Source organism: Phodopus roborovskii, unplaced genomic scaffold (genome assembly GCF_943737965.1).
Source record: "Phodopus roborovskii unplaced genomic scaffold, PHOROB, whole genome shotgun sequence".
Taxonomy (NCBI): Eukaryota; Metazoa; Chordata; class Mammalia; order Rodentia; family Cricetidae; genus Phodopus; species Phodopus roborovskii.
This window is the reverse complement of record NW_026126619.1, coordinates 1,541,276-1,563,591: the sequence shown is the minus strand read 5'-3', so window position 1 is coordinate 1,563,591 and position 22,316 is coordinate 1,541,276. Positions and strand designations below refer to the sequence as shown.

At 37.1% G+C, this 22,316-nt stretch overlaps 1 protein-coding gene across 1 annotated transcript in view; it reads left to right on the top strand.

Moving 5' to 3' along the window:
• Positions 1 to 4,069: 4,069 nt before the first annotated feature.
• The window catches only part of Lrriq1 (leucine rich repeats and IQ motif containing 1), a 152,312-nt gene continuing 134,065 nt past the window's right edge, over positions 4,070 to 22,316 (top strand). The window contains exons 1-6 of the mRNA XM_051206403.1: positions 4,070 to 4,247; positions 9,473 to 9,584; positions 10,317 to 10,408; positions 11,749 to 11,866; positions 14,019 to 14,242; positions 18,717 to 18,791. Coding sequence (XP_051062360.1) covers positions 4,116 to 4,247; positions 9,473 to 9,584; positions 10,317 to 10,408; positions 11,749 to 11,866; positions 14,019 to 14,242; positions 18,717 to 18,791 — 753 coding nt within the window. The 5' untranslated portion in view covers positions 4,070 to 4,115. The remainder of the gene's footprint in view (positions 4,248 to 9,472; positions 9,585 to 10,316; positions 10,409 to 11,748; positions 11,867 to 14,018; positions 14,243 to 18,716; positions 18,792 to 22,316) is intronic.

Below are 22,316 nucleotides of genomic sequence, written 5' to 3'. Positions count from 1 at the left end.
ACAGGCACTAAGATCAACAATTACTAAATGGGACCCCATGAAATGGAAAAGCTACTGTAAGGCAAAGGACACAGTCAGTAATTCAAAAAGGCGGCTAACAGAATGGGAAAAGATATTCACCATCCCCACATCCAATAAAGGACTAATATCTAAACTGTACAAACAACTCAAGAAATTACATATCAACAAACCAAACAATCTGATTTACCGTTCAAGGTGAAATGGTTATAGATAAGCTAAGCCAGTGTTTCTCAACCTTTCTAATGCTGTGACCCTTTAGTACAGTGCTTCATCTTGCGGTGACCCGAACCATGTCACTGTTATGTCTGTCAAAACTGTAGTTTTTCTACGTTATGAACTGTAATGTAAATATTTTTGGAGATAGAGGTTTGCCAAAGGGGTTGCGACCCACAGGTTGAGAACCACTGAGCTAAACTGACATCTTCAAACTGAAGCTATGTTTTCTAGGAAGATTTTTTTTCTAGCTTGTTGTGTTTCTACTAAATAAAAGATGGTTTAAAAGCACGAGAATATGCTGCTTCTAACCTATAACTATCTTAGACATTTGTTGTGGTTTGCATCTATTTGGTTGATAGTGTTCTAATTTAACTATCATTTATTCTTAGAGTAACATTTTCCTTCTACATTAATCATAAGAAAACATGATTGTGAGACCTCATGGAGAGATGGTTCAACGCAGAAGGAGCACTTGTCTGTCAAGGAACCGGGTTCAGTTCCCAGCATCCACAAGGCGGTTCACAAATGTTAACTCTACTTCCAGAGAACTGGACCTCTTCTATTCTACTTGAATAGTTACAACAAAATACCACAACAAAATACCATATCGCCGATAGATAATTTCACAAGTTGTATAAATATATATTTATATATATTTAATTCATTATTTACATTAAATTAAAAAACTACATGCCAATCCCAGTTCCGTCTCCCTCTCATCCTCCCACTTCCCCCACCACCACCCCCCATCAACCCCTAGAGAGGGTGAGGCCTCCCGTGGGGAATCATCAAAGTCTGTGGCATCATTTGGGGCAGGACCCAGGCTCTTTCCCTTGCGTTTAGGCTGAGCAAGGCGTCCCTCCACCAGAAATGGGTTCCGAAAACCCAGTTCACGCGCTATGGATAAACAGTGGTCCCACTGACAGGGGCCCCACAAACTGCCCAAGTCCCCCTTAATGTTTAACTTGCAAAAAAAAGAAAACGAACTCCTCTTTCAAATCCAAAAAAAATATAGGGCGAGCAGTCCAAATTCGAAGCGAGGTTGTTTGTCCTGTGGCGGCACCTGTAAAGAAAGGCTGCCCCGCCGGCTGCGATTGGCCGTTACCATGGTTACGGTTTGTTGAGCTGCCTTGGGTGCTGGTGAGTGAAGGAGAGGACCGTGGTGAGCGGGTCCTTCTGGCGGCCCGGGGCGGGGCGGGGGTACCCGAGGCTGTGCAGCACGCAGGGCTGCACCCAGCTCATCCTTGCAGGGATTTCCTACCCGCTCTCCAAACCTGAAACTCCCTTGACGGCTGGAGAGCCCTCATCCTCCTCTGGACCACACCCCACCTCAAGGCTCAGTCCCTTTCTCCCCACCTGCCCGCCCCACCCCCGTGCCTGTCACCCACCGGGAAGGATTTCGTTCTTGGTCCCTTTTGAAGGACGTTTTCCTGTCCTATGACCATGGCTGAAGGGCGAAGAGTTCCTTTAACCTTTTCCCCACCTCAGGAGGTTAGAAAGCCCAGGTGATAAGTTCTATAAACTCTAGGAACCCCTAACTGAGCGAGTACTTTTCTGTGCATTTGCATGTTTGTCTGACTGTAAATTTAAGTTTTCATTTCTCAGGCAACACAGAAAAAAAAAAAATGGTCATGAAGTCGCTTGTGGGGAAGACAGGCACGTGATGCCCATAGCCTGAGGAGAGGCAAGTACAGACTTTTATTTCTCCCCTCTCCAGCCTTTCAGGTAATAGTCCGTGTTTATGTGGAGAGCCGTCCAGACAAGAACATGGTACGGTGGCGCAAAGCATTAAAAGGGATACTGAGTGGGACACAATTCTGTAGGTGATAGGTCCGATTTAGGGTATATAGGAAGAATGCTTAGATTAAGAACAGTAGCTCCCTTGTGTGACACTATTTATTGCCTACTGGCCCCACATGGGAAACCCAGGACAAACCAAAGTTAAGGGTACCACCAAAATCCAACTCGGCGAACAGGTGAGTTTTATTAGGATTCCTTGCGGGAATGTGTTTAAAGGGGGGCGGGTTTCAGAAATGTCTGAAAGGCAGCTGGGTCACCAAAAGCCCACTCCAGTATGGCTGAGAGCCCACTACAGCTGGGCATGGGAAGAACTCCAGGCAGCTCTGCTTGTCTGAGGGTGTTGCCAAGCAGTCCCTCCTGCTGGTAAGATGCCTGGGCAGAGAGGATCCTAAGGAACTTTATGGGGTACAGGGCTTTCAGGGAGCCTTGGAGTAGTTAGTGAGTTTGAAGAGCTTCCCTGCAGGGTAGAATGGTTTCCTTCCCCTTAGGACATCCTATGTCCCAGAAGTTTTCTTTCAGGGTGGAATGTTTTACCTTCCTTTATATTCGGCGTCAGTAAGAACTTCCCCTCAAGGTGGATGGTTCTCTGTTGGAAGGAATTGCTAGGTAGCAAGCAGGTCCTCTCCCAAACAGGATGCGTTTAAAAGAACGTTCTAAGAAGACCTAAGCAAATGTTTCGTTTCATTTTCTTTAAAGACTAAGAACTCCGACTTACCCTGTTCAGGCAGTACTGAACGAAGCAATAGATACCTTAAATGTTGATCCACGTTAAGTGAGAGAAAGAAGGAAAGGGAAGGAAAAACACGAAAAGAAAACAAGAATATCTAAGAATTTGAGGAATAGGAAATATTTGTAAAAATGTTGCCAGGGAGAAAGTGAGAGCTGACCAGCTAATTTTCAAATCCCCAACCATCCCCTCCAGGACTTGTAATAAAATGAAAAGCTAAAATAATGTGCACACGTGTAATGCATTGCAACTCTTGTGCATTGACATGTAAATACAGAAAAGCAAAATTTGTTACAGATTTTGTATCTTTAGTGTACATGGTGCAGTGATATTTTGATTTCTGTGTCATCCTAATTTCTATCCTACCATTTTATTAAATCATGTTGATCAAAACAACAGACTAGCTTTTGATAGGTTATCTGTGATGTACAATTTTCAATGCTATCAGGAAAGGTGTTATACAGAGAAGCTACTGGGGAGAAAATCTTTCTTGGGTGGATTTTTAGTAGTGAGAAGATAGCTGACTTTGGACTCAGCATCTTCAAGTCATGGCTTTCAAGCATAATGGCTCTAGATGATTCAGTAGCCTCTTCAGACAGTAATGTGCTTATGTAAACAGTGACTATATAATCACTTGTCTGCTAATTCCTCCTGAAGATCATCAATTATGTGTTCATCCGTCCTCTAGTCGTTGGCCTGCCGTATCCCTGAGTATCTGGAACGTCATTATGGTGGTGCTAACAAGCGTGATGATGAGGATGTGAAAACATATTACGATGTGATCCATATCTATTACAAGTACTAAGGATTTAAACACAGTACATCTGAGATTACATGCTGTACATTACCTGTCCCTGTGTGCCACGTTAGCAAAAGCATGTGGCTGTATAAGGCAGAATGGCAGAATTACCGGAGCTTGGACTCACTGAATACAAAGTAGTCATAGATTGCTCTCAGACATAGACTTGAGTTTTCCTCTTAGGGGTGTATTAATCTCTAGGCAAACTTCTTTTTTCTAAGTGGACTATATTTTCAAGGACAAGATTACCCCGAAATTTCTTAACTGTGGAAGATAAGTCAGTTAATTCCATGTGATTTTTCTTGAAGAAATGAAAGCATACTAATAGTGTTGGCCATGTTGTAGTCAAATACTTTAAATACGAATAAATTAGCAGGCAAAGCCATGTCCCTTATCATATAGAGCTAGCCTAATGTGTTGCCATAAAAGTTTCTTTAAATTAAATGTCTACATGCATGTTGGATTGTGTGACAAATTACAGAATCCATAATTTCTTTTATAGGCATACTAGATTCTTTTTCTTTAAGTTCTGTATTTTAATCACTAAGAATTATGGAGGACAGTGATGCAAAGCTCAGAGAAGAAATAGAAGCTGAATTGGATAAAATCAGCATTTCTTCCTTGGAAAATGATGAGGTTGAAAATGATTCAGAATCAGAAACTCAGAGTGACAGTAGTGATACTGTAAGTGTTTCCCATTTTTTCCCATTTTTTATTAGTTCATTGAAAATTTCATATAATGTATTCTGATCATCCTATTCTCAACTCTTCCTTTATGATCCTCCTCCTCTTCCCTTCTAACTCACCTATATGTCCATTATTTTAAACTCAAATTGAAAAATTGGTGCTGCCCATAATTGGATGTGTGGCCTTCTACTGGATAGAATGTGGTCCACCTACCAAGAGCCTTGCTCTTAAAGAAAACCCTCTCTCCTTCTTTAAGCAGCTGTCAGTTCCCAGTAGCACCTTAGCTAGGGGGTGAAACTTCATAGACACTTCTCTCGCTGCTGTACTTTGGTCTGGACTGCGCTTGCACACACCTTGTGCATATTGTCACAACTACTGTGAGCTCATGTGCAATTTCCCTTATGTGTGTGTAAAACACTGCTTAATTGTAGTTATCCTCTGCCACTGGCTCTTAAATCCTGTCTGCTCTCATTTCTGCAAAGATCCCTGAGCCTTTACAGGAATGTTTTACTTTTAACACTTTTTAACACTTTCCATTTGTCTTTCATTATTTAAAATAGTTTTTTTTTTATATAATGCATTCCTATTATGGTTTCCCTTCCCCTAATTCCATCATTATCCTCCCCCACTTCAACTCCTAGACAAATTCACTCCCTGTCTGTCTCTCCTTAGAAAACAAAGAAACATCTAAATAATAATAATAATAATGATAATAATAATATTAAATAAGATAAAAAAAAACAAGAAAAACTGCCAAAAAAGGTACATGAAACGTGTACACACACACACACACACTCTCTCTCTCTCTCTCTCTCTCTCTCTCACAATACAGGAATTCCATAAAATTGGAAAACATAATAAAAGCAAAGGACCTGTAAGGTTATTAAAAACAAAACAAAACAAACTAAAAAAGTCAACAAAACATTATGAGATGAAGAATCTCCAAACATGACATCTACTGGCGGGCATGGGGACTGCCCTTAGGAGAGGAGTGATTTGAATGCCCCAGAGAGACTACATTAGAGAGAACTCATTTTTCATTTGAGAGTGGTCATTCAGTAGAGATAGCTTTTGGGTTAGGAAAGCTTTTGGGTTGTCCACTAGTGCCGGGACCACCTTTGATGCAGACTCATGCAGGCCCTGTGCAATCATCCAGTCTCTGTGTGCATTGGCCCTGCTGTGTCTAGAAGGTCTTGTTTCCTTGGCATTACCCGCCCACCTCTGGCTTTTACAGTCTTTCCCACTCGTATTCTACAGGGTTTCCTGATCCATGAGTGGAAGGCTTTGCTTGAGACATCTCATTTATGACCGAGTGTTTTAAGATCTCTCACTCTGCATAATTTTTTAGCTTTCACTATCTGTACTTGTTCTCATTTACCACAGGAGGAAAGCCAATGATCTGTGAGTGTAGCAGAATATCTTAGGAGTAATTTTAGCAGAAAGGTAGTATTAGTTTTCTTCTAGGTCCCTGGTTTGTCTAGTCTCAGGTTCTTGGCTACCCAGTGTTGGGAGTGGATTGAACATTAAATCTATCAGGTACAGGTTGTCTACTCCCTAAGTTTTGTCCCACTACTTCCAAGATACTAACATATCTTGGAAGCAGGTCACAATTCGTAGTAAACAGTTTGTAGGAGCTTTCTGATGGAACTTTTACTGTCATATATACTATTATATCATTTGCAATTATACCACCACCCTCAGTTTTACACACTTTTAAGGACTGGATGTAGGGCTTCATCATACATGCTAGGTAGGTACTCTTAATAAGTGAGCCACAGACCTCCCCCAGAGATCCTACTTGTTATGATTATGTTAGTCATGTTTCTAGATGTTTATCTATTCCTTCCAGATTACCCAGCATGTTTGGATATAATTGTGTAAAATAGTTTCTTATGAACCTTTGTAAGTGTTGTCTTATTATTCTAGATAAGGGTTCAAGTTCTATATTGGATAGGCCTGGAGTGAGTGGAAATTTTGTCTTGTTCCTGATTTTAGTAGAAATGCTGTTTCTCTCAATTTTGGTTGATGCAGGCTGTGGGCTTGCCATAAGTTACCTCTATTACACTGAGTTATTTTTCTTGTATTACTAGTCTCTCCAGGACTTTTAACATGAAGGGCTATTAGATTTTGTCAAAGACCCTTCTGTATCTAATAAGATGATCTTGTGGTTTTTTTCTTTTAGTTTGTTTATTTGGTTTTTTACATTTATTGACTTACATATGTTGAACCATCGCTGCATTCTGGGACAAATCCTGCTTGATCATGGTGGATGATTCTTTTGATGTGTTCTTGGATTTGGGTTGCAAGTATTTTAATTGATAAATTGTCCATCTATGTTCATATGATAAGTTGGATAGAAATCATTTTCTTTGTTGGGTCTTGATGTGGTTTGGGAATCAGGGTAATTGTGGCCTTGTAAAATGAACTTGCCTCTTCTGTTTCTATTTTTTGGAATAATTCGAAGAGTATTGGCATTAATTCTTCGGTGAACATCTAGCATAATTCTGTGATAAGGCCATCTAGCCTCAGACTTTTTGTCATTATTGTTTGTAGACTTTTAGTTACAACTTTTATTTCAGTAGGATTTATATGATGTTTAAATTGCTTGTCTGATCGTGATTTAACTTTGGTAGGTGGTGTATTTCAAGAAAATTACCACTTTCTTATCGATTTTCCAGTTTGTTAGCATACAGGTTTTTAAAGCAAGTCCTTATGAATCTCTAGATTTCCTGAGGGTCTGTAGTCATGTCCCATGTCTCTGATTTTGCTACTATGGATCTTCTTTCCCTGATTTTTATTTAATTTGGCTATAGGTTTGTCGATCAGAATGCTTTAAACTAATCAGAAGAGATATGTAAAGACATATCAAAGGGGAACCTATAAAGAAGATAATACAATTCTTAACATCCATGTACCATACATAAGGGCACCCAAGTTCATATAAGAAAAACCACCATAACTGTGATTACATTTTGAGCCTCACACACTGATATTGGGAAACTTTAATATCTCAGTTTCATCAATAGACAGGGTCTCCTGACAAAACAAAACAGAACCTCTGGAGCTACCTGACATTTCAAGTGAACCTAGTAGATATTTGTAGAACATTTCAATCAACCACAAATGAATACACCTTCTCAACAGTTCATTAGCTTTCTACAAAACTGATCACATATTTAACACAAAGGAAGTCTCAACAGATACAAGCAAATTGAATAACATCCTGCATCTTGTCTGATCACCACAGATTAAAAATGAATATCAACAACAGAAACAAAAGAAAGCTTACAAGCTCATTAAAACTGACCAACTTATTAATGAATGAAAATTTGTCAAGAAAGAAATGAGATTATAATTTAATGAAAATGAAAACACAACATACCCAAACTAAGGGGACACAAAAGCAATTCTAAGAGCCTAGTTCATAGCACTGATTGTCTATATATAAATAACTTAATGGCACACCTGAAAGCTGTAGAACAAAAAAGAAGAAATAATACCCCAATGGAATAGATGTCAAGAAATAGTTAAACTTGGGACTTAAGTCAATAACATAGCAACAAATAGAAAATGTAAGGAATCAATCAAACTTTTGAGCCTTTTAATGAAAGTAGGTTTTTTAGAAAGAATTTTACTTCTCTGTGTTTTTCATGTGTATCACTATCTCTTAGGATAACAGGAATAAGTAATTCTCTTTGGTTGATATTTACATACAAAACCTTTAAAATAAAGATTACCTATGATTCCCTTTCTGCTCCATGCCTTATTTTCACAGAAAACTTACAGTGTGAAGTTCAAATATAGTTCTGCTTCTCTACTCCACCCCTGTAATTGGTCTTGAACTCATGGCTTTGCCCATTTTAAGACAGAGTGCTACCATTGTGCTGTACCTTTAGACTTTCTGCTTCTCTCTCTATTTATGATTTTTTCACGAATGTATTACTTTAAAAATAAATTTAACAATATCCTGAATTTTGTACAATTAATTTAAGGAGAGAAAATGCTAGAGTATTACATACAAGAAAAGATAGGTTTTATATTACTGATGGTTCACATACAAAGACAGAATAAAACTCTCAGGCTTACCCTCTGGCTTAGGATGCCATAAAATTATTTGCAGAATTCAAATATCTCTTCTTATAAGGAATATAAATTAGATATTAACTCAAGATGAAACATTCAAGGATTGAAGATTATCTTTTCTAGGATATGCAAAAAACATTGCTGTTTATTTGTGCTCAAAATTCTTCTTAACCAGGAAGAAGCTATCACAGTAAAAGACAGAGATGAAAAGAGGAGAGTGGGTACTTTTGTCAAGACAAGTTTAATACAATGTCATAGATTTTTGTTTGGTTTTCTGTCGTGGTAAAGGGAAAGTTAACTGTATGAACTGGTTGTTATTCATTGTTAATGCTAGCAATGCATTTCATTAGTTATGATAAAGGCAAATTGCTGTTTACTTAACTCATGGGAACCCAACATGACAGAAAGCTTTATTTGAACCCATGGTATTTAGCCTGTGATCTTCTGTATCAAGAGTAGGTGTATAGATTCAGTCACTCAGTCATTCTGTGCTTTATCTCCCACAAGGAAGGTTTTCTACTATTGTAGAGAGTTATTGATGGCTTTGGCATTGCTATTAAAATATATTTAAGTGTTCAAAATATTTTCATGAATAACATGTTTTGCATTATACTTTTTAACAATAATTGGTATTTACAGAGGAATGAACTTCATTTGTTTATGTAGTATAATAATATCACTCTCTTTAGGTATTTAGCAAATTTGGAAATTTTTTATGTAGGCTTTTTTGATAGATGTTCTATAATGTTGTATAAATTCAGCTTAACTTGATAATTACATATTAATAATGTTGTAAAACATTTCAGTTTAATTTATATTTCATAATAAACAAAATAATATCAACAGAATATCAAGAACTAATGAAGTCATTGGAAGCATAGTACCTCAAATAAAAATGAAAGTGGTAATGAGGTAACCTTCTTCTTTTGTTGTCTTAGAATTTTCTAGGAACATATAGCTGCCTGAAAATAGAAAGAAAAATTAAGACAAATATATTTGCAAGAAATAGATCCATTATTTGGAGGCACTTTTACCTATTTACATAGTTCGCTCAAAATTTTAGTGTGAAATGAATAATTGCACTATTTGATATACAACTCTTGGTAATCCCTCTCATACTTCTGTTACTCAAATTTTAGGATTTAGTTGAATTGCCAGAGTCAGTTCTACACTGTATCAGCATCATAAAGAAGAAGAGCAAGACTGCTGAAGAGCTCTTTCTTCAGGACTTAGAGGATACTGATGTCTTCAGTGAGTACGCAGAATCATACAATGAGATCCAGGTTTCCAGCTTTCTTAAGCTATCAGTGATGCTGGTGGGAACTGTGTGGATGATCAGCGATGCTGGTGTGAACTATGTTGATGATCAATGGTGGCGGTGTGCACTATGGTGATGATCAGTGTTGATGACTGGTGATGCTGATGTGTACTATGGTGATGATCAGTGGTGGTAGTGTGAACTGTGTTGATGATCAATGATAGTGGTTGAATTGCATTGATGATCAGGAATGCTGGTGTGAACTATGTTGATTAAGTTGTGTTTGCACCAATCCTGTTTCTGTAAGAAACCCTTTACCTATAATCATGTTAAGAAACTCCAGTTATCTTGTTGGTTGACCATGTTTGACTTTGGCAGTTTCTTTTTGGTGTGTGGTCAGTTCCTTGTCTGGTGTGGGTAGAGGTTCATTAATTCCTGTCTCTCCAGGAATTGACTATTACTGTATTGTCAAGCAAGAATATATGCATAGAAAATAAAACTCATTCTAGAATATGAAAATTGTTAACAACATAGAGTGCTTTAGAAGTTTACATTTATTTTACAAATAATGATAAATTTCTTGCACCAATCATTTTAATAAATTTCTATTCTATGAAGTATTACTGATTATGCTGGTAGAAATTAAGATAAAGAGTAATGAAAAGGTTTGAGGTTTTGACATGTACTCTAATATTTGAAATCATAGTTATTTTCCCTTTTTCTAGGTTGTAGTTATGGTACAGTTTCTAACAGTCATATGAGTTTGAGGACTGGATCATCAGCTGAATCAAAAGCAAATTCTCAGCAGTTAATGAAGGTTTGCATTTAACATCCCAATGAAAGTATTCACTATCGTAGTTAAGGATTTGTTATTTTTCCTTACATACGAAGTTAGCTTATTGACTTATTTTAAGCAAATTATATTTGGTTTCATGGTATCCTCTGGCATATTACATAAAACTATACAAATTTCAATCATTAAAATAGTGATTTGTACCATAAGTATTTGGGAATTAAATGTTCATATACACAGGACACTAAAATAGCGATGCATTTATCATTTTTGAAGCAAACATGAATATACTATAGTGCTTATTGGTTTTCATGTGGAAAATGTACTTTCAGGGAAATACTTTAAATACTTCAGAGAATATTCAAGAGTAGAAGATTTTTTATTACTTTTGGGAAATAACACAAAAGAAAATTCCTAGAAAAATAAAAGTAAAGTCTAGCATTTTATAGGTTGAAACCTCCCAAATGTGTTCTGAAGAATGTATTTGAAAGTTTTTCTTCTTAGACTCAAATTATAATGATCTATTCTAAAACTGTTCCTACTTTGTAAGAATTGGAACATAGCTTTAAAAATATTTTGTTTACTTTTTACTTTTTTTGTTAACACAGATTTGAAATGTTAATTTTGAATTTTGTTTCTTCATTGCAGATATCCTGTATATTTTAAACTACAGTGAATATTTAGTTACATAATACTTAGTCAAAGTTATGTGAATAATTCAGGTTTAAGCAGATAATGTTTATCTTTGTATTACACTGAATATATTAATAGCCTGTGTACATGAACTATAACAGTAGATATAATAAAGTTAAAAATTCATCAGGAATCAAGCTAGACATATTTTGAAGTGATTATTAAGCTTATTAATTGACTATTATAGATTAATACTGATGAGTTAGTTTGTAAAACCTTAAGAGGATAAATATGTTTATAAAGAAAATAACTATTAATGTTTTTTAAAAGGTCTACAGTAAACCAAATTCTCAGTATGTGTATTTATGAATTTTTTCAGTAATTTGATTACCATAATGGCACCGAGATAGTGATGAGTGGACACATCAGTGAATAGTATATTCTTCCCTGTCTTTATGTTAAATTTATGAAAAGTAATTTTATTTCCATGATTAAAAATTTAGAATTGGAAGTATTAATCTAAACTAGACTAAAAGGCTTCTTGGCAATTTTTTAACTTTAGTTCTTTACATCCTAATCCCAGTTCCTCCTTCCTCCTTCCTCCTCCCTCTCCCAGTCTCCCTTCGTTCTCCCATCCCACCCCCACTGCTCAGAGAGGGTAAGGCTTCTCCTAGTTTTATCTAGTCTTTCTTCAACAATTAAATAATAAAGATACTATTTTAACCTACCAGATATTATCTGTAATAGAAAAGGAAGAATTTGTGAGAAGTCTAACTCATTCTGCCAGGTCCGATTCTGTCCCTGAGCCTGTTGCTCTTGACACAGCCATGGATGAATATGCTTTACCAGGTGGGCAATAGTCCCGGTTATATGTTCAAAAATATTTTTCCTTACATATTATTTTTCTTATTTTACATATTGATCCAACTTCCCTCTCCCTCCCTCCCTCTCTTCCTCCCTCCCATACCCCCTGACCCCCCCTACCATCCACCCACCCACCCCCACTCCACAGAGAGGTGATGCCTTCCAGGAGGGGTCAACAAAACCTGTCAAGTCATTTGGAGTAGGGACTAGGCCCTCTCTCCTGTCTCTAGGCTAAGGGAGTATCCCTCCATGGGGAATGTGTTCCCAAAGTCCTTTTGTGCACCAGGGATGCATCCTGGTTCCACTGTCAGAGGTCCCTTAGACTGCCCAGCCCTTCTAATTGAGACACATGTTCAGGGGGTCTGAGATGTATGATGTATCAATGTGCATTGAAAGTGTTTCTTTGTGGCACTTGTAAATACAGTTACAAACATTTTTAAAAACTGAAAGTCATTATTCCTCAATAAAATTCTTGCAAGCTGAATTCAAGAACACACCAAAAAGACATGGGGTGAGTTGGAAGATAGATGGGTAGGGATGGAAATGATATGACATTTTTAGTTGGTTTTTGAAAGACATTCACCATTGTGTTGGCTTCATTCCAGGGAGGCAGGTATGGTTTTACACATGTAAATCAATATACATAAATCAGTATATAAGTGAACTCAGGGACAGAAATCATATCATCATTTCAATCGATGCTAAAAGGATTTTTGAAAGATTCCAACATCCCTTCATAATAAATGCTGTTTTGAAACTAGAGAAGGAAGGAATTTGTCTGAACATGATAAAAGCTGTCTATGACAAACTGATAGCATCATCTTGTTAAATAGAGAAAAATTGAGACATTCCCATTAATATCATAACAAGTCCAAGTATCTCAGTTGACCCCCCCCCCTTTTTCGATATGGTTCTTGAAGTCCTAACTAGATCAATAAGACAAAGAAAATACAAGGAACATAAGTAGGAAAAAATAAGTCAAAATATCTCTACTTGCAGAATACATGATTCTATACACAGAGGCCCCAAAGACTGCGCCAGAATTCTTCTAGAGCTGATAATCGTATTCAGCAAAGTGACAGGCTATGAAATTAACATGTTCAAATCAACATCCTCCCCAGATACTAATACAGGCAAAGAAGCAATGGCAATGAAGGAAATAATCCCATTCACCCATTCACCATATGTCTTAGTTAAGGTTCCTATTATTACAATGAAACACCATGCCAAAAACAAGTTGGGGAGGAAAGGGTTTATTTGAGTTAAGTTTCCTAATCACTATTCGCCACTGAAGGAAGTCAGGACAGGAACCCAGACAGGGCAGGAACCTGGAGGCAGGAGCTGATGCTGAGGCCATGGAGGATACTGTTTACTGGCTTGCTCTCCCATACCTTCCTCAGGCTGATTTCTTAAAGAACCCAGAACTACAGGGCTGGCCCTACTCAGAATGGGCTGGACTCTCCCATATGAATCACTAATTCAAAAGATGCCCTACAGACTTGCCCACATCCTGATCTTACAGGTGGCGCATTTCCTCAATTTATTTCCTTCTCTCAGATGACTTTAGCTTGCGTCAAGTTGACATAAAATTAGCCAGCACACTATAAATGACAAGTTTAAATACATAAAATGAAATAAAAACACTGAAGAAAGAAATTGAAGAAGACACCAGGAGATAGAAAGATCTCCCATGTACGTAGTAGGTAATAATAATGTGAAAATGCCCATAATAATTAACAGATTCACTGTTTAATATTTTAATTTTAATATGGAAACACAAAAAACATTAACCAAAACAATTCTGAACAATGTCTCTTAACTGTATCACTAACTCTATGTGTGCATGGCATACACACACACACACACACACACACACACACACACACACACAACTATTATAAATTTTAGGGAATACTTTAAGGAAAGTTCTTTGACTTCTTTATTGACAGTAATGGAATTCCCAGAAGAGATCACACATGTGCAAAGTTGTATGTCTGATGACATCCATTTACATTGCAAACTGTATATTCTTTTGCTTTGGCATTAGGCTTTTATGGTGTGTTTATATAGTAAAAATAGATCAGCGTGATAGGTTTGATCTCAAGAATAATACTTTTGTCCCTCTGAATCAATGCAGATGATGCTGATTTGAGTTTTGGATACTTTGAAGTAGAAGAAAGATGTAGAAAGTCTTTTGAAGCTTGGCAGGACAAACAGAAAGAACTCGAAGAAAAAGATAAAGAAACTCTTGAAGCTCAGAGTGATATAGAAAAACAGAAATTTCAAGAAGACGATGAAAAGAGACATTGCTGGATAAAACAGTTTGAAGTTGAAAAGGAAAAGTTAGAGACCCTTCAGAAGGTCTGGTGTTTTTCCACTCTTCCTAAGAGCATAGCTACCTCTGAAAGGCACTGATATCTGGACTGTGATACCAGTGGAGGAGGTTCCCATGACTTGTAATCACTCTTGATGAGAAAATGCCTGATTGTGGATTGAGGATTTAATGCTCAGATTAGTTTGCATAAATTCCTTTACAGTTTCAGATGTGAACTTTCGATGTTGGAGGCCTCTGGGGTTTGTAGAATTTCAAAGCCTACATAATCTGAAATTTGTGACATAATCTATTACTCTTTCATGCCTTTTCAATAACAGGAAAAGACAATTCCTTTAATTATTTAATATGTTCTTTTATTGTCTGATATATGACACCTTATATAAGACATATTAAGTCCAAGTAGTTCAGTAACTTAGGTGACATTCTCTGTCTTGTGTTGTAGAATTTCAATCCATTTAGACAATGACTTTTGGGGCAGGTTTTTTGTTTGTTTGTTTGTTTGTTTGTTTTCCTTTTCTTCTGCACAATACTTGATAGTTGTTCTTATTATAAATAGTTTTGTGTTAGGTTTAGAACCTTCTTATTTAGAAAAAAAAGAGGTAAGCATTGTGGGACTTTGATCCATTTAGCCAGTGGCTTTTGGGCAGCAGGCCCTAGGGCGTGGTCTTTGTCTGTGTACATAACAACTTATGAACTGAGGGAAAAGGGTGTCTTGCTGTCTTGTTCTCTCTCTAGTTCCACACATTTAGCAACTCTTCATCCATGTCTACTTAGATTTAGGGCTGCCATTCTATGATGCACAGCCCAACTTATGTTCTTTTCCTCCTGTATCGCCTCTTCTACTTTATTATTTGATGTCACCCATAGATGTCACTGATCAATACCAGCCTGTATAAAAACATAAAGCTGAGTTTGTAACTCTTCTATTGACAACCCCATACATTTGTAGCATCTAAAGCTGTTTCCATTGTGTTTTTTTTTCCGTGCGTTGGGTTCCTCCAGTGTTTCCAGTTAAATGAACTAAAAACTGGTGTGAAACTCCTTTAGCTCTTTTTCTACCCTTTAATAATTTACATTGTCCATCTTTGTGTTCATATTTCTTATTGCCACTTTGAAGTAGTCAAGCTTTGCTAGTGACTGACAATACTTACTCTGCTTTCTAATTCATCTCCTACCTTTAGGTCTACTTAGTCTTCCAATTCATCCATCCAATTGCCATCAAAGGACTATTTTTTAATGTTAATTTCAAGTTTACACCCTGTGGGAAGAGCCCACAGCTAATATAATGCTCAAAGAACATTCTCATTTTTATTTATTTTTCTTTTATTGAAAATAGTTTTTTTTTCATTCAGTATCTTCTGGTTATGATTTCTCCTCCTCCACCTCCTCCTAGTTCCTCCCCACCTCCCTTACCATCTAGCTCCATACCTTTCTGTCTCTCATTAGAAAATAAGCAGACATACAAAAGTAATAATAAAATAAAATTAGATGAAATAAAACCCAGCAAATTAGAATAAGACAAAACAACCAAACAATAAAAAGAGCCAAAGAAAAGGCCCAAGAAATGCATATTGACTCACACATGATCACACACACAGGAATCCCATAAAAACATAGAACTGAAACCATAGTACATATACAAAGGAAGAATACTTTTACTCCTATTTATTATTATTATTATAAAATTACTAAATATTTAGTAAAAACCCTGACTTAATGTTTTAAGACAAAGAACCTCCAGAGATGTCTTTGAGTTCATTTTGTTACTACCACTGCTTGTGATGTTAGGAGTGGTTTGTTTTGTCCATGAGAGTCCCTTGGAGAAAAATAATTTTCTCTTTTCTTTTTCAGTCTTTTTTCTTTCTTTCTTTTTTCTTTTCCTTTTTTTTTTTGGTTTTTGTTTGTTTGTTTTTCAAGATAGGGTTTCTCTGTATTGCTTTGGAGCCTGACCTGCAACTCACTCTGTAGACCAGGCTGGCCTCGAACTCACAGAGTTCTGCCTGCCTCTGTCTCCCAAGCACTGGATTAAAGGCGTGCACCACCACCGCCTGTCTTAAAAACAAATTTTTATTTCCAAGTATGTATCAATTGGAGTTAGCTTCTGGGTCAGGGATGGGGGCTTGTATCCACCTCTCTGTGCATGGACACCCCCATATGGAGCAGACCCCTGCAGGCCCTCTGTATGTTAGTCTGTTAATTCACAAGTGCTTTTGTGTCTAGAAGGCCTTGACTTCTTGGTGTTCTTCACTCCCTCTTCTTTTATAATTGTTCCTCTTCCCTTTCTGCAGGGTTCTTTGAGCCCAGAGAGGGGGGTTTGATGGAGACATCCTTTTAAGGGCTGAGTGTTTCAAGGTGTCTCACTTTATGGATTTGAAATGGCCCTGTAGGAATAGGCTTTTCTGATGATAGATGAGCAGGACACATATCAATTGAGTATAGCAGAATGTAGTTAAAAATCATTCTTTGCTAAGGTCATTTAGTAGTACAGCATTGTTTGATTTCTTCTAGGTACCTGGCATATCTAGTCTCAGGATGTGACCCATACCCAAGCAGCATCGGGTATGGGTTCCATCTAATGGAGTGAACCTCAGCCCAAACCAGATATTGGTTGGTTACACCCGTAAGCTTTGTGCCACTACTGCACTAGTGGATAACACAGACAGGTCACTGTTGTAGATCAAAGGGTTTGTAGTTGGGTTGCTGTTTACCTTTCTTCTTTGGTATTGTTCAGAGTACCTTCTAGTATGATTGTGAACAGTAGTCTGTGAATACTCTAGGTAGGCACCAGCCATCCTTCTCTATGTTCAGGCATCGTCTTCAGCATCAGATTATGGAGAGCTACCAACAGCCTGAAGTATAGCCTAAGTTGTTTGGGAATTCATGATTCAGTAGCCCATTTCTGGAAATGGAAGCTTCATTTGTTGATTAGAGATGTCCAGTTGGGGATCTGTATCTCCCCATTATTTAGTGATTTTATTTAACTGACATCCATGCGTGTATATATATAAGGAATCTTCTACTCTATTAAGGTACCATACCACCCATCAAATGGCCTAAATTTTAGACATCACTTCACATATTTTCTCTTTTACTCTCTCATCCTTTCTACTCTTGTTAGATCATCTATTACAGTCTGCAGCATCATTCATCCATAACTATTTTATTTCCCCTTCCTAGAGAGATCTATTCCTGCTGCCTAGTCTCTTACTCTATATGTATCTAGCTCCATCCACTTATCTGTGGATTTCATGATTTTATTTTCATAACAGGTGATTAACACTCCATTGTATAAATATACCACTTTTTCTTTATCCATTAAACCATTGACATACATCTAAGCTGTTTCCAATTTCGGACTCTTATGCATGGTGAAGTAATGAACATGGTTATACAATGAGCAACAAGTTTGTCTCTGTGGTAGGATGAAGTGCTCTTGAGGTATGTGTCCAAAAATTGTATAACTGGACCTTGAGGTAGTTCAACTCACACTGATTGGCATAATGTCTGTACGAGTTTGCACACCCACAATTGATGGCATAATATTCCTCTTACTCCACATCCTTGTCAGGATGGGATGCCATGTGTTTTATTGATATGGCCATTCTGAGTGTTCTTAAGATGAAATCTCAAAGTAGCTATGATTCCCTTTTCCCAGATGACTAAAGATGTTGGACATTACTTTAAATGCTTCTCAGCCATTTTATTCTCCTCTCATGTGTATTTTCTCATTGGATATATACCCAATTTTTAACTGGGTTATTTTCTTGGTATAGTTTTTGAGTTCTTTACATATTTTGGATGTTAGCTCTTTATCAGATGAGTCATTGTTAAAAATCTTTCCCCTTATAGCTTGCTACTTTGGATAACAGTGTCCTTTGCCATACAGAAGCTTTACAGTTTCATGAGGTCCCATTTATTAAATGTGTTCATAGTTCCTGTGCTGACTGTCTTCTCTTCAGAAGGCCTTTTCCTGTGCCAGTGATTTCAAGGGTCTTCCTTCACATTCTCTTCTGTCAGACTCAATATATTTGGCCTTAGGCTTAGGTCTTTCATCCATCTGGAGTTGATTTTTGTGCACGGTGATATATGTGGATTTATTTGCATTCTTCCACGAACAGTCATCCACTTTGAATGATAGGTTGAAAATGATCTTTTATTTTCCCCAACATGTATTTCTGGCTTCTTTAACAAAAATTGCTGTGTGTATATTTGTGTCCTGATCTTCAATGTGTTTCCACTGAAATCACGTCTGTTTTTGTGCATTTACCATGATATTTTTTTATTACGATAGCTCTGTAGTCTGTCATACAATTTGAGAGGGTGAATAGTGATAACTTCAACAGTTCTTTTTATCATTTAGGGGTATTTTAGTTATAACTGGGGATGCAGGGAGATTTTAAAGTTTAATTATTGTTTATAAATCTGTTGAATGAATCTGATATAATGAATATGTTTTTAATATTTGAATATAATAATATTCTGATGTTATTCTACATACAGCAAGACCAGGACAAAATGAATGATGTACTTCATGAAGAAGAGAAAATATGGAAAGAAAAATATAGAGAGCATGAGGTATATATTTGTTGTTTTGCATTCATATATTGTTATTCTCCATCTGAACTAAATTATTGTGCTTTTTAAAATAATAAGCATATTAAGATACTGTAACCTATATGATATGGAATTTAATTTATTTCAACCTTAGACATCTGTTAATATTAAAAACTCTCAGCAAAAGGGATTGTATCTTTTTAAGATTGAAATTCTATGTTTTAAAAGTAAGTATAGTATTAAGAACATTCCATAATATTTGAAGATTTGAACAAACAATTCTGTCCTTTGATACAATTATTTGAGTGTGTTAAGGTAATATAGTTATCATAAATATTTCAGTTTTTTTGTTCCCATATTTTTATATAAACTTACTTAAATGTTTACAAACATAAAATAGATAAAATTTTCCATTAAATCTCCAATATAGAGTACATAAGTTACTATTATCCAATTGCACATTGCTTCATTTTTTTCTTCTTTTTTTACTTTTTCTTATTTTATTTTTTATTTATTTATTTATTTTATATAACCAAGTCCATTTAAATGAAAACAAACATTTATAGACAATATTTGGGAATTTGGGCGTCATTCTTTCCAAACTACTTCCTGCTAGTAAGGGGCGCTGTTATGGGGGATTCTAAGAAGATGCAGAAATCCTGGCTGTCGTCTGTAAGGCTGCTTTGTCCAGCTGTTTTGAATGTAGGATCACCTGGTACACTGTTTCAGGCGGTCTGGCTTGATCAAACCACATTAGTCTGGAAGGAATGCACACCTTTTCATTTTCTGTGGAAACAAAAATAGAAATCCTTTTCCCCAGTAACTTGTCCTTGAACTTAAATTTTGTAGTCAAAGCATTTTTTTTAATTTAATTTATTATTTTAAATGTCGATCCCAGTTCCCTCTCCCTCCCTCCCTCCCTCCTACCCTTCCTCCCTTCCTCTCTTCCTCCTTCTCTCCCTCCCTCCCTCCCTTTTACCCTCTCTGCCCTCTCACATGCACCCTAACCACCCTCCCCTCCCCTCCCCCACCCCAATTCCATATGTAGGGGAATGCCATCAGTTGGGGTCATGTAGATCTGACAGGTCATGTGAAGTAGGGACTAGGGCTTCTCTCCTGGGGGATATGTTCGCAAAGTCTTTTTGTGCACCAGGGATACATCCTGGCTCCACTGTCTGAGGTCCCTTAGACTGCTCAGTTCTTCTGGCTGAGACCCATATTCAGGGGGGCCTGAGTCAGTCCCATGCTGGCTTCCCAGCTATTAGTCTGGCGGCCTGTTAGCTCCTCCTTGCTCAGGTCAGCTGTCTGTATGTGTTTCTGCAGCCTGGTCATGTCCTCTCCATCTGCATCTGGGTTCTAGTTTGACTCAGTGTTTATGTATGGGTGTTTGCTCCTGTTTCCAACAGGCATTAGATGAGGGCTCCATGGATAAGTTAGTTGTTGATCTCACTCTCCGGGAAGGGCATTTATGGTAGCCTTTCCACGGATGCTCAAATTGTTAGTTGGCAGCAGTCCTGTAGTTCTCTAGACCTTTCTTTGTGTTCAGTTTTATCTTCAAACCAATATTGGCTCCCTGTTTTATGTTCTCTCTCTTTCTCTCTCTCTCTCTCTCTCTCTCTCTCTCTCTCTCTCTCTCTCTCTCTCTCTCTTTCTCACCTGTCTTCTATTCCTAACCAGGCTCAATCTTCCTGGTCGCACGTGTTTTCTTTTCCTCCCCCTTGTTTTCTCCTACTTCTCTCTCCATTCGCTGCCCCCACCCCACATCCCCTGTGCTCTGGGGACTTGTCCCTTCCCGGTTCTGTGAGGGACTTTATATGAATCTCGTAGAATACACCTTGTATCCTAGTTCCTCTGGTGGTGTGAATTATAGGCTGGTGATCTTTTGATCTAGGTCTAAAATCCATATATGAGTGAGTACATACTATGTTCCTCTTTTTGTGACTGGGTTACCTTATTCAGGATGGTTTCTTCATCCACTTGCCTGCGAATTTCAAGATACCATTATTTTTTCTGCAGAGTAGTATTCCATTGTGTAGATGTGCCACATCTTTATTATCCATTCTTCAATTGAGGGGCATCTAGGTTGCTTCCAGGTTCTTGCTATTACAAATAGTGCTGCTATGAACATAGTTGAACAGATGTCTTTGTTGCATGGATGTGGATCATTTGGGTATACGCCTAAGAGGGGGATTGCCGGGTCCTGTGGTAAACTAATTCCCATTTTCCTGAGGACCCGCCATACTGATCTCCAAAATGGCTGTATGAGTTTGCACTCCCACCAGCAGTGGAGGAGTGTTCCCATTTCTCCACATCCTCTCCAACATGAGTCATCATTGGTGTTTCTAATTTTAGCCATTCTGGCAGGAGTAAGATGGTATCTCAAAGTTGTTTTTATTTGTATTTCCCTGATAGCTAAGGATGTGGAGCACTTTCTTAAGTGTCTTTCAGCCTTTTTGATTTCCTCTATTGAGAATTCTTTCTTCAGTTCTGTACCCCATTTTTTAAAAGGGTTATTTGGTGTTTTGTTGAATATTTTCTTGAGTTCTTTATATATTTTGGAAATCAGCCCTTTGTTGGATATAGGATTGGTGAAAATCTTTTTTTGTTTTTAAGATTTATATATTATTTATATAGTATTCTGCCTGCATTTAAGCCTGCAGACCAGAAGAGGGCACCAGCTCTCAATACAGGTGGTTGTGAGTCTATGTGTGGTTGATGGGAATTGAACTCTGGACCTGTGGAAGAGCAATCAGTGCTCTTAACTTCTGAACCATCTCTCTAGCCCACTGTCTTTCTTTATATTACTTTTTTTTAATTTGTATTTTGAATCTTCCCTTTATACTCTCCTGAAATTGTAGGTTTATACTATATGTGTTTAAATGTCAAAATCACCAGACATGTAAATAGAAAAATTCATTTGAGTAAAAAATGGAAAATGCAAAGTGGACATGCCATCCAAACGTTTGATAAGATGGATCCATTAAAATAACCAGAATTCTCTACCAGTAGCTGAACAATTACACAGATAATGTATAAAGGAAACTTATAATCTATCACAAAGTAGTAAGTGCATAGTCTATGAAAATTCAATGTGAACATGAAAAATTCATGAATGAGTATGACATTTTTCTGTGTCAGAAAAAAATCAGTTTTGAGTAGCAAATTTTCCCAATCTTTACCCAGTATAAAATATTTTTATTTTAATTTTTACTTTGAAAAATCCATGCCTTTTTCTCTTGACTCTTGACAGTTCAATGATATGATTTGATTGCAAATTTATTTATTTCAACAGCTGCAAATTTTATGCTTAATCCACATATTCTTTTGAAGCTGCAAGATTGTTCACATTATGTATTGGTCTGTACATATTTAGCCATTTTTACATATGTGTTCAACATTTTGTTAATTGTTTATATGTGAAAAAAGCAGAGAAGAATGCCTGCTTCCATGGAGATTTCTGTGCTTTGGATATCTGTGTAAGTCTATCTCGTGTGTTGAGAGAGGGGGTGTAGAGTTAACTCTGCTGTTTTTCCTATACCTGTATTT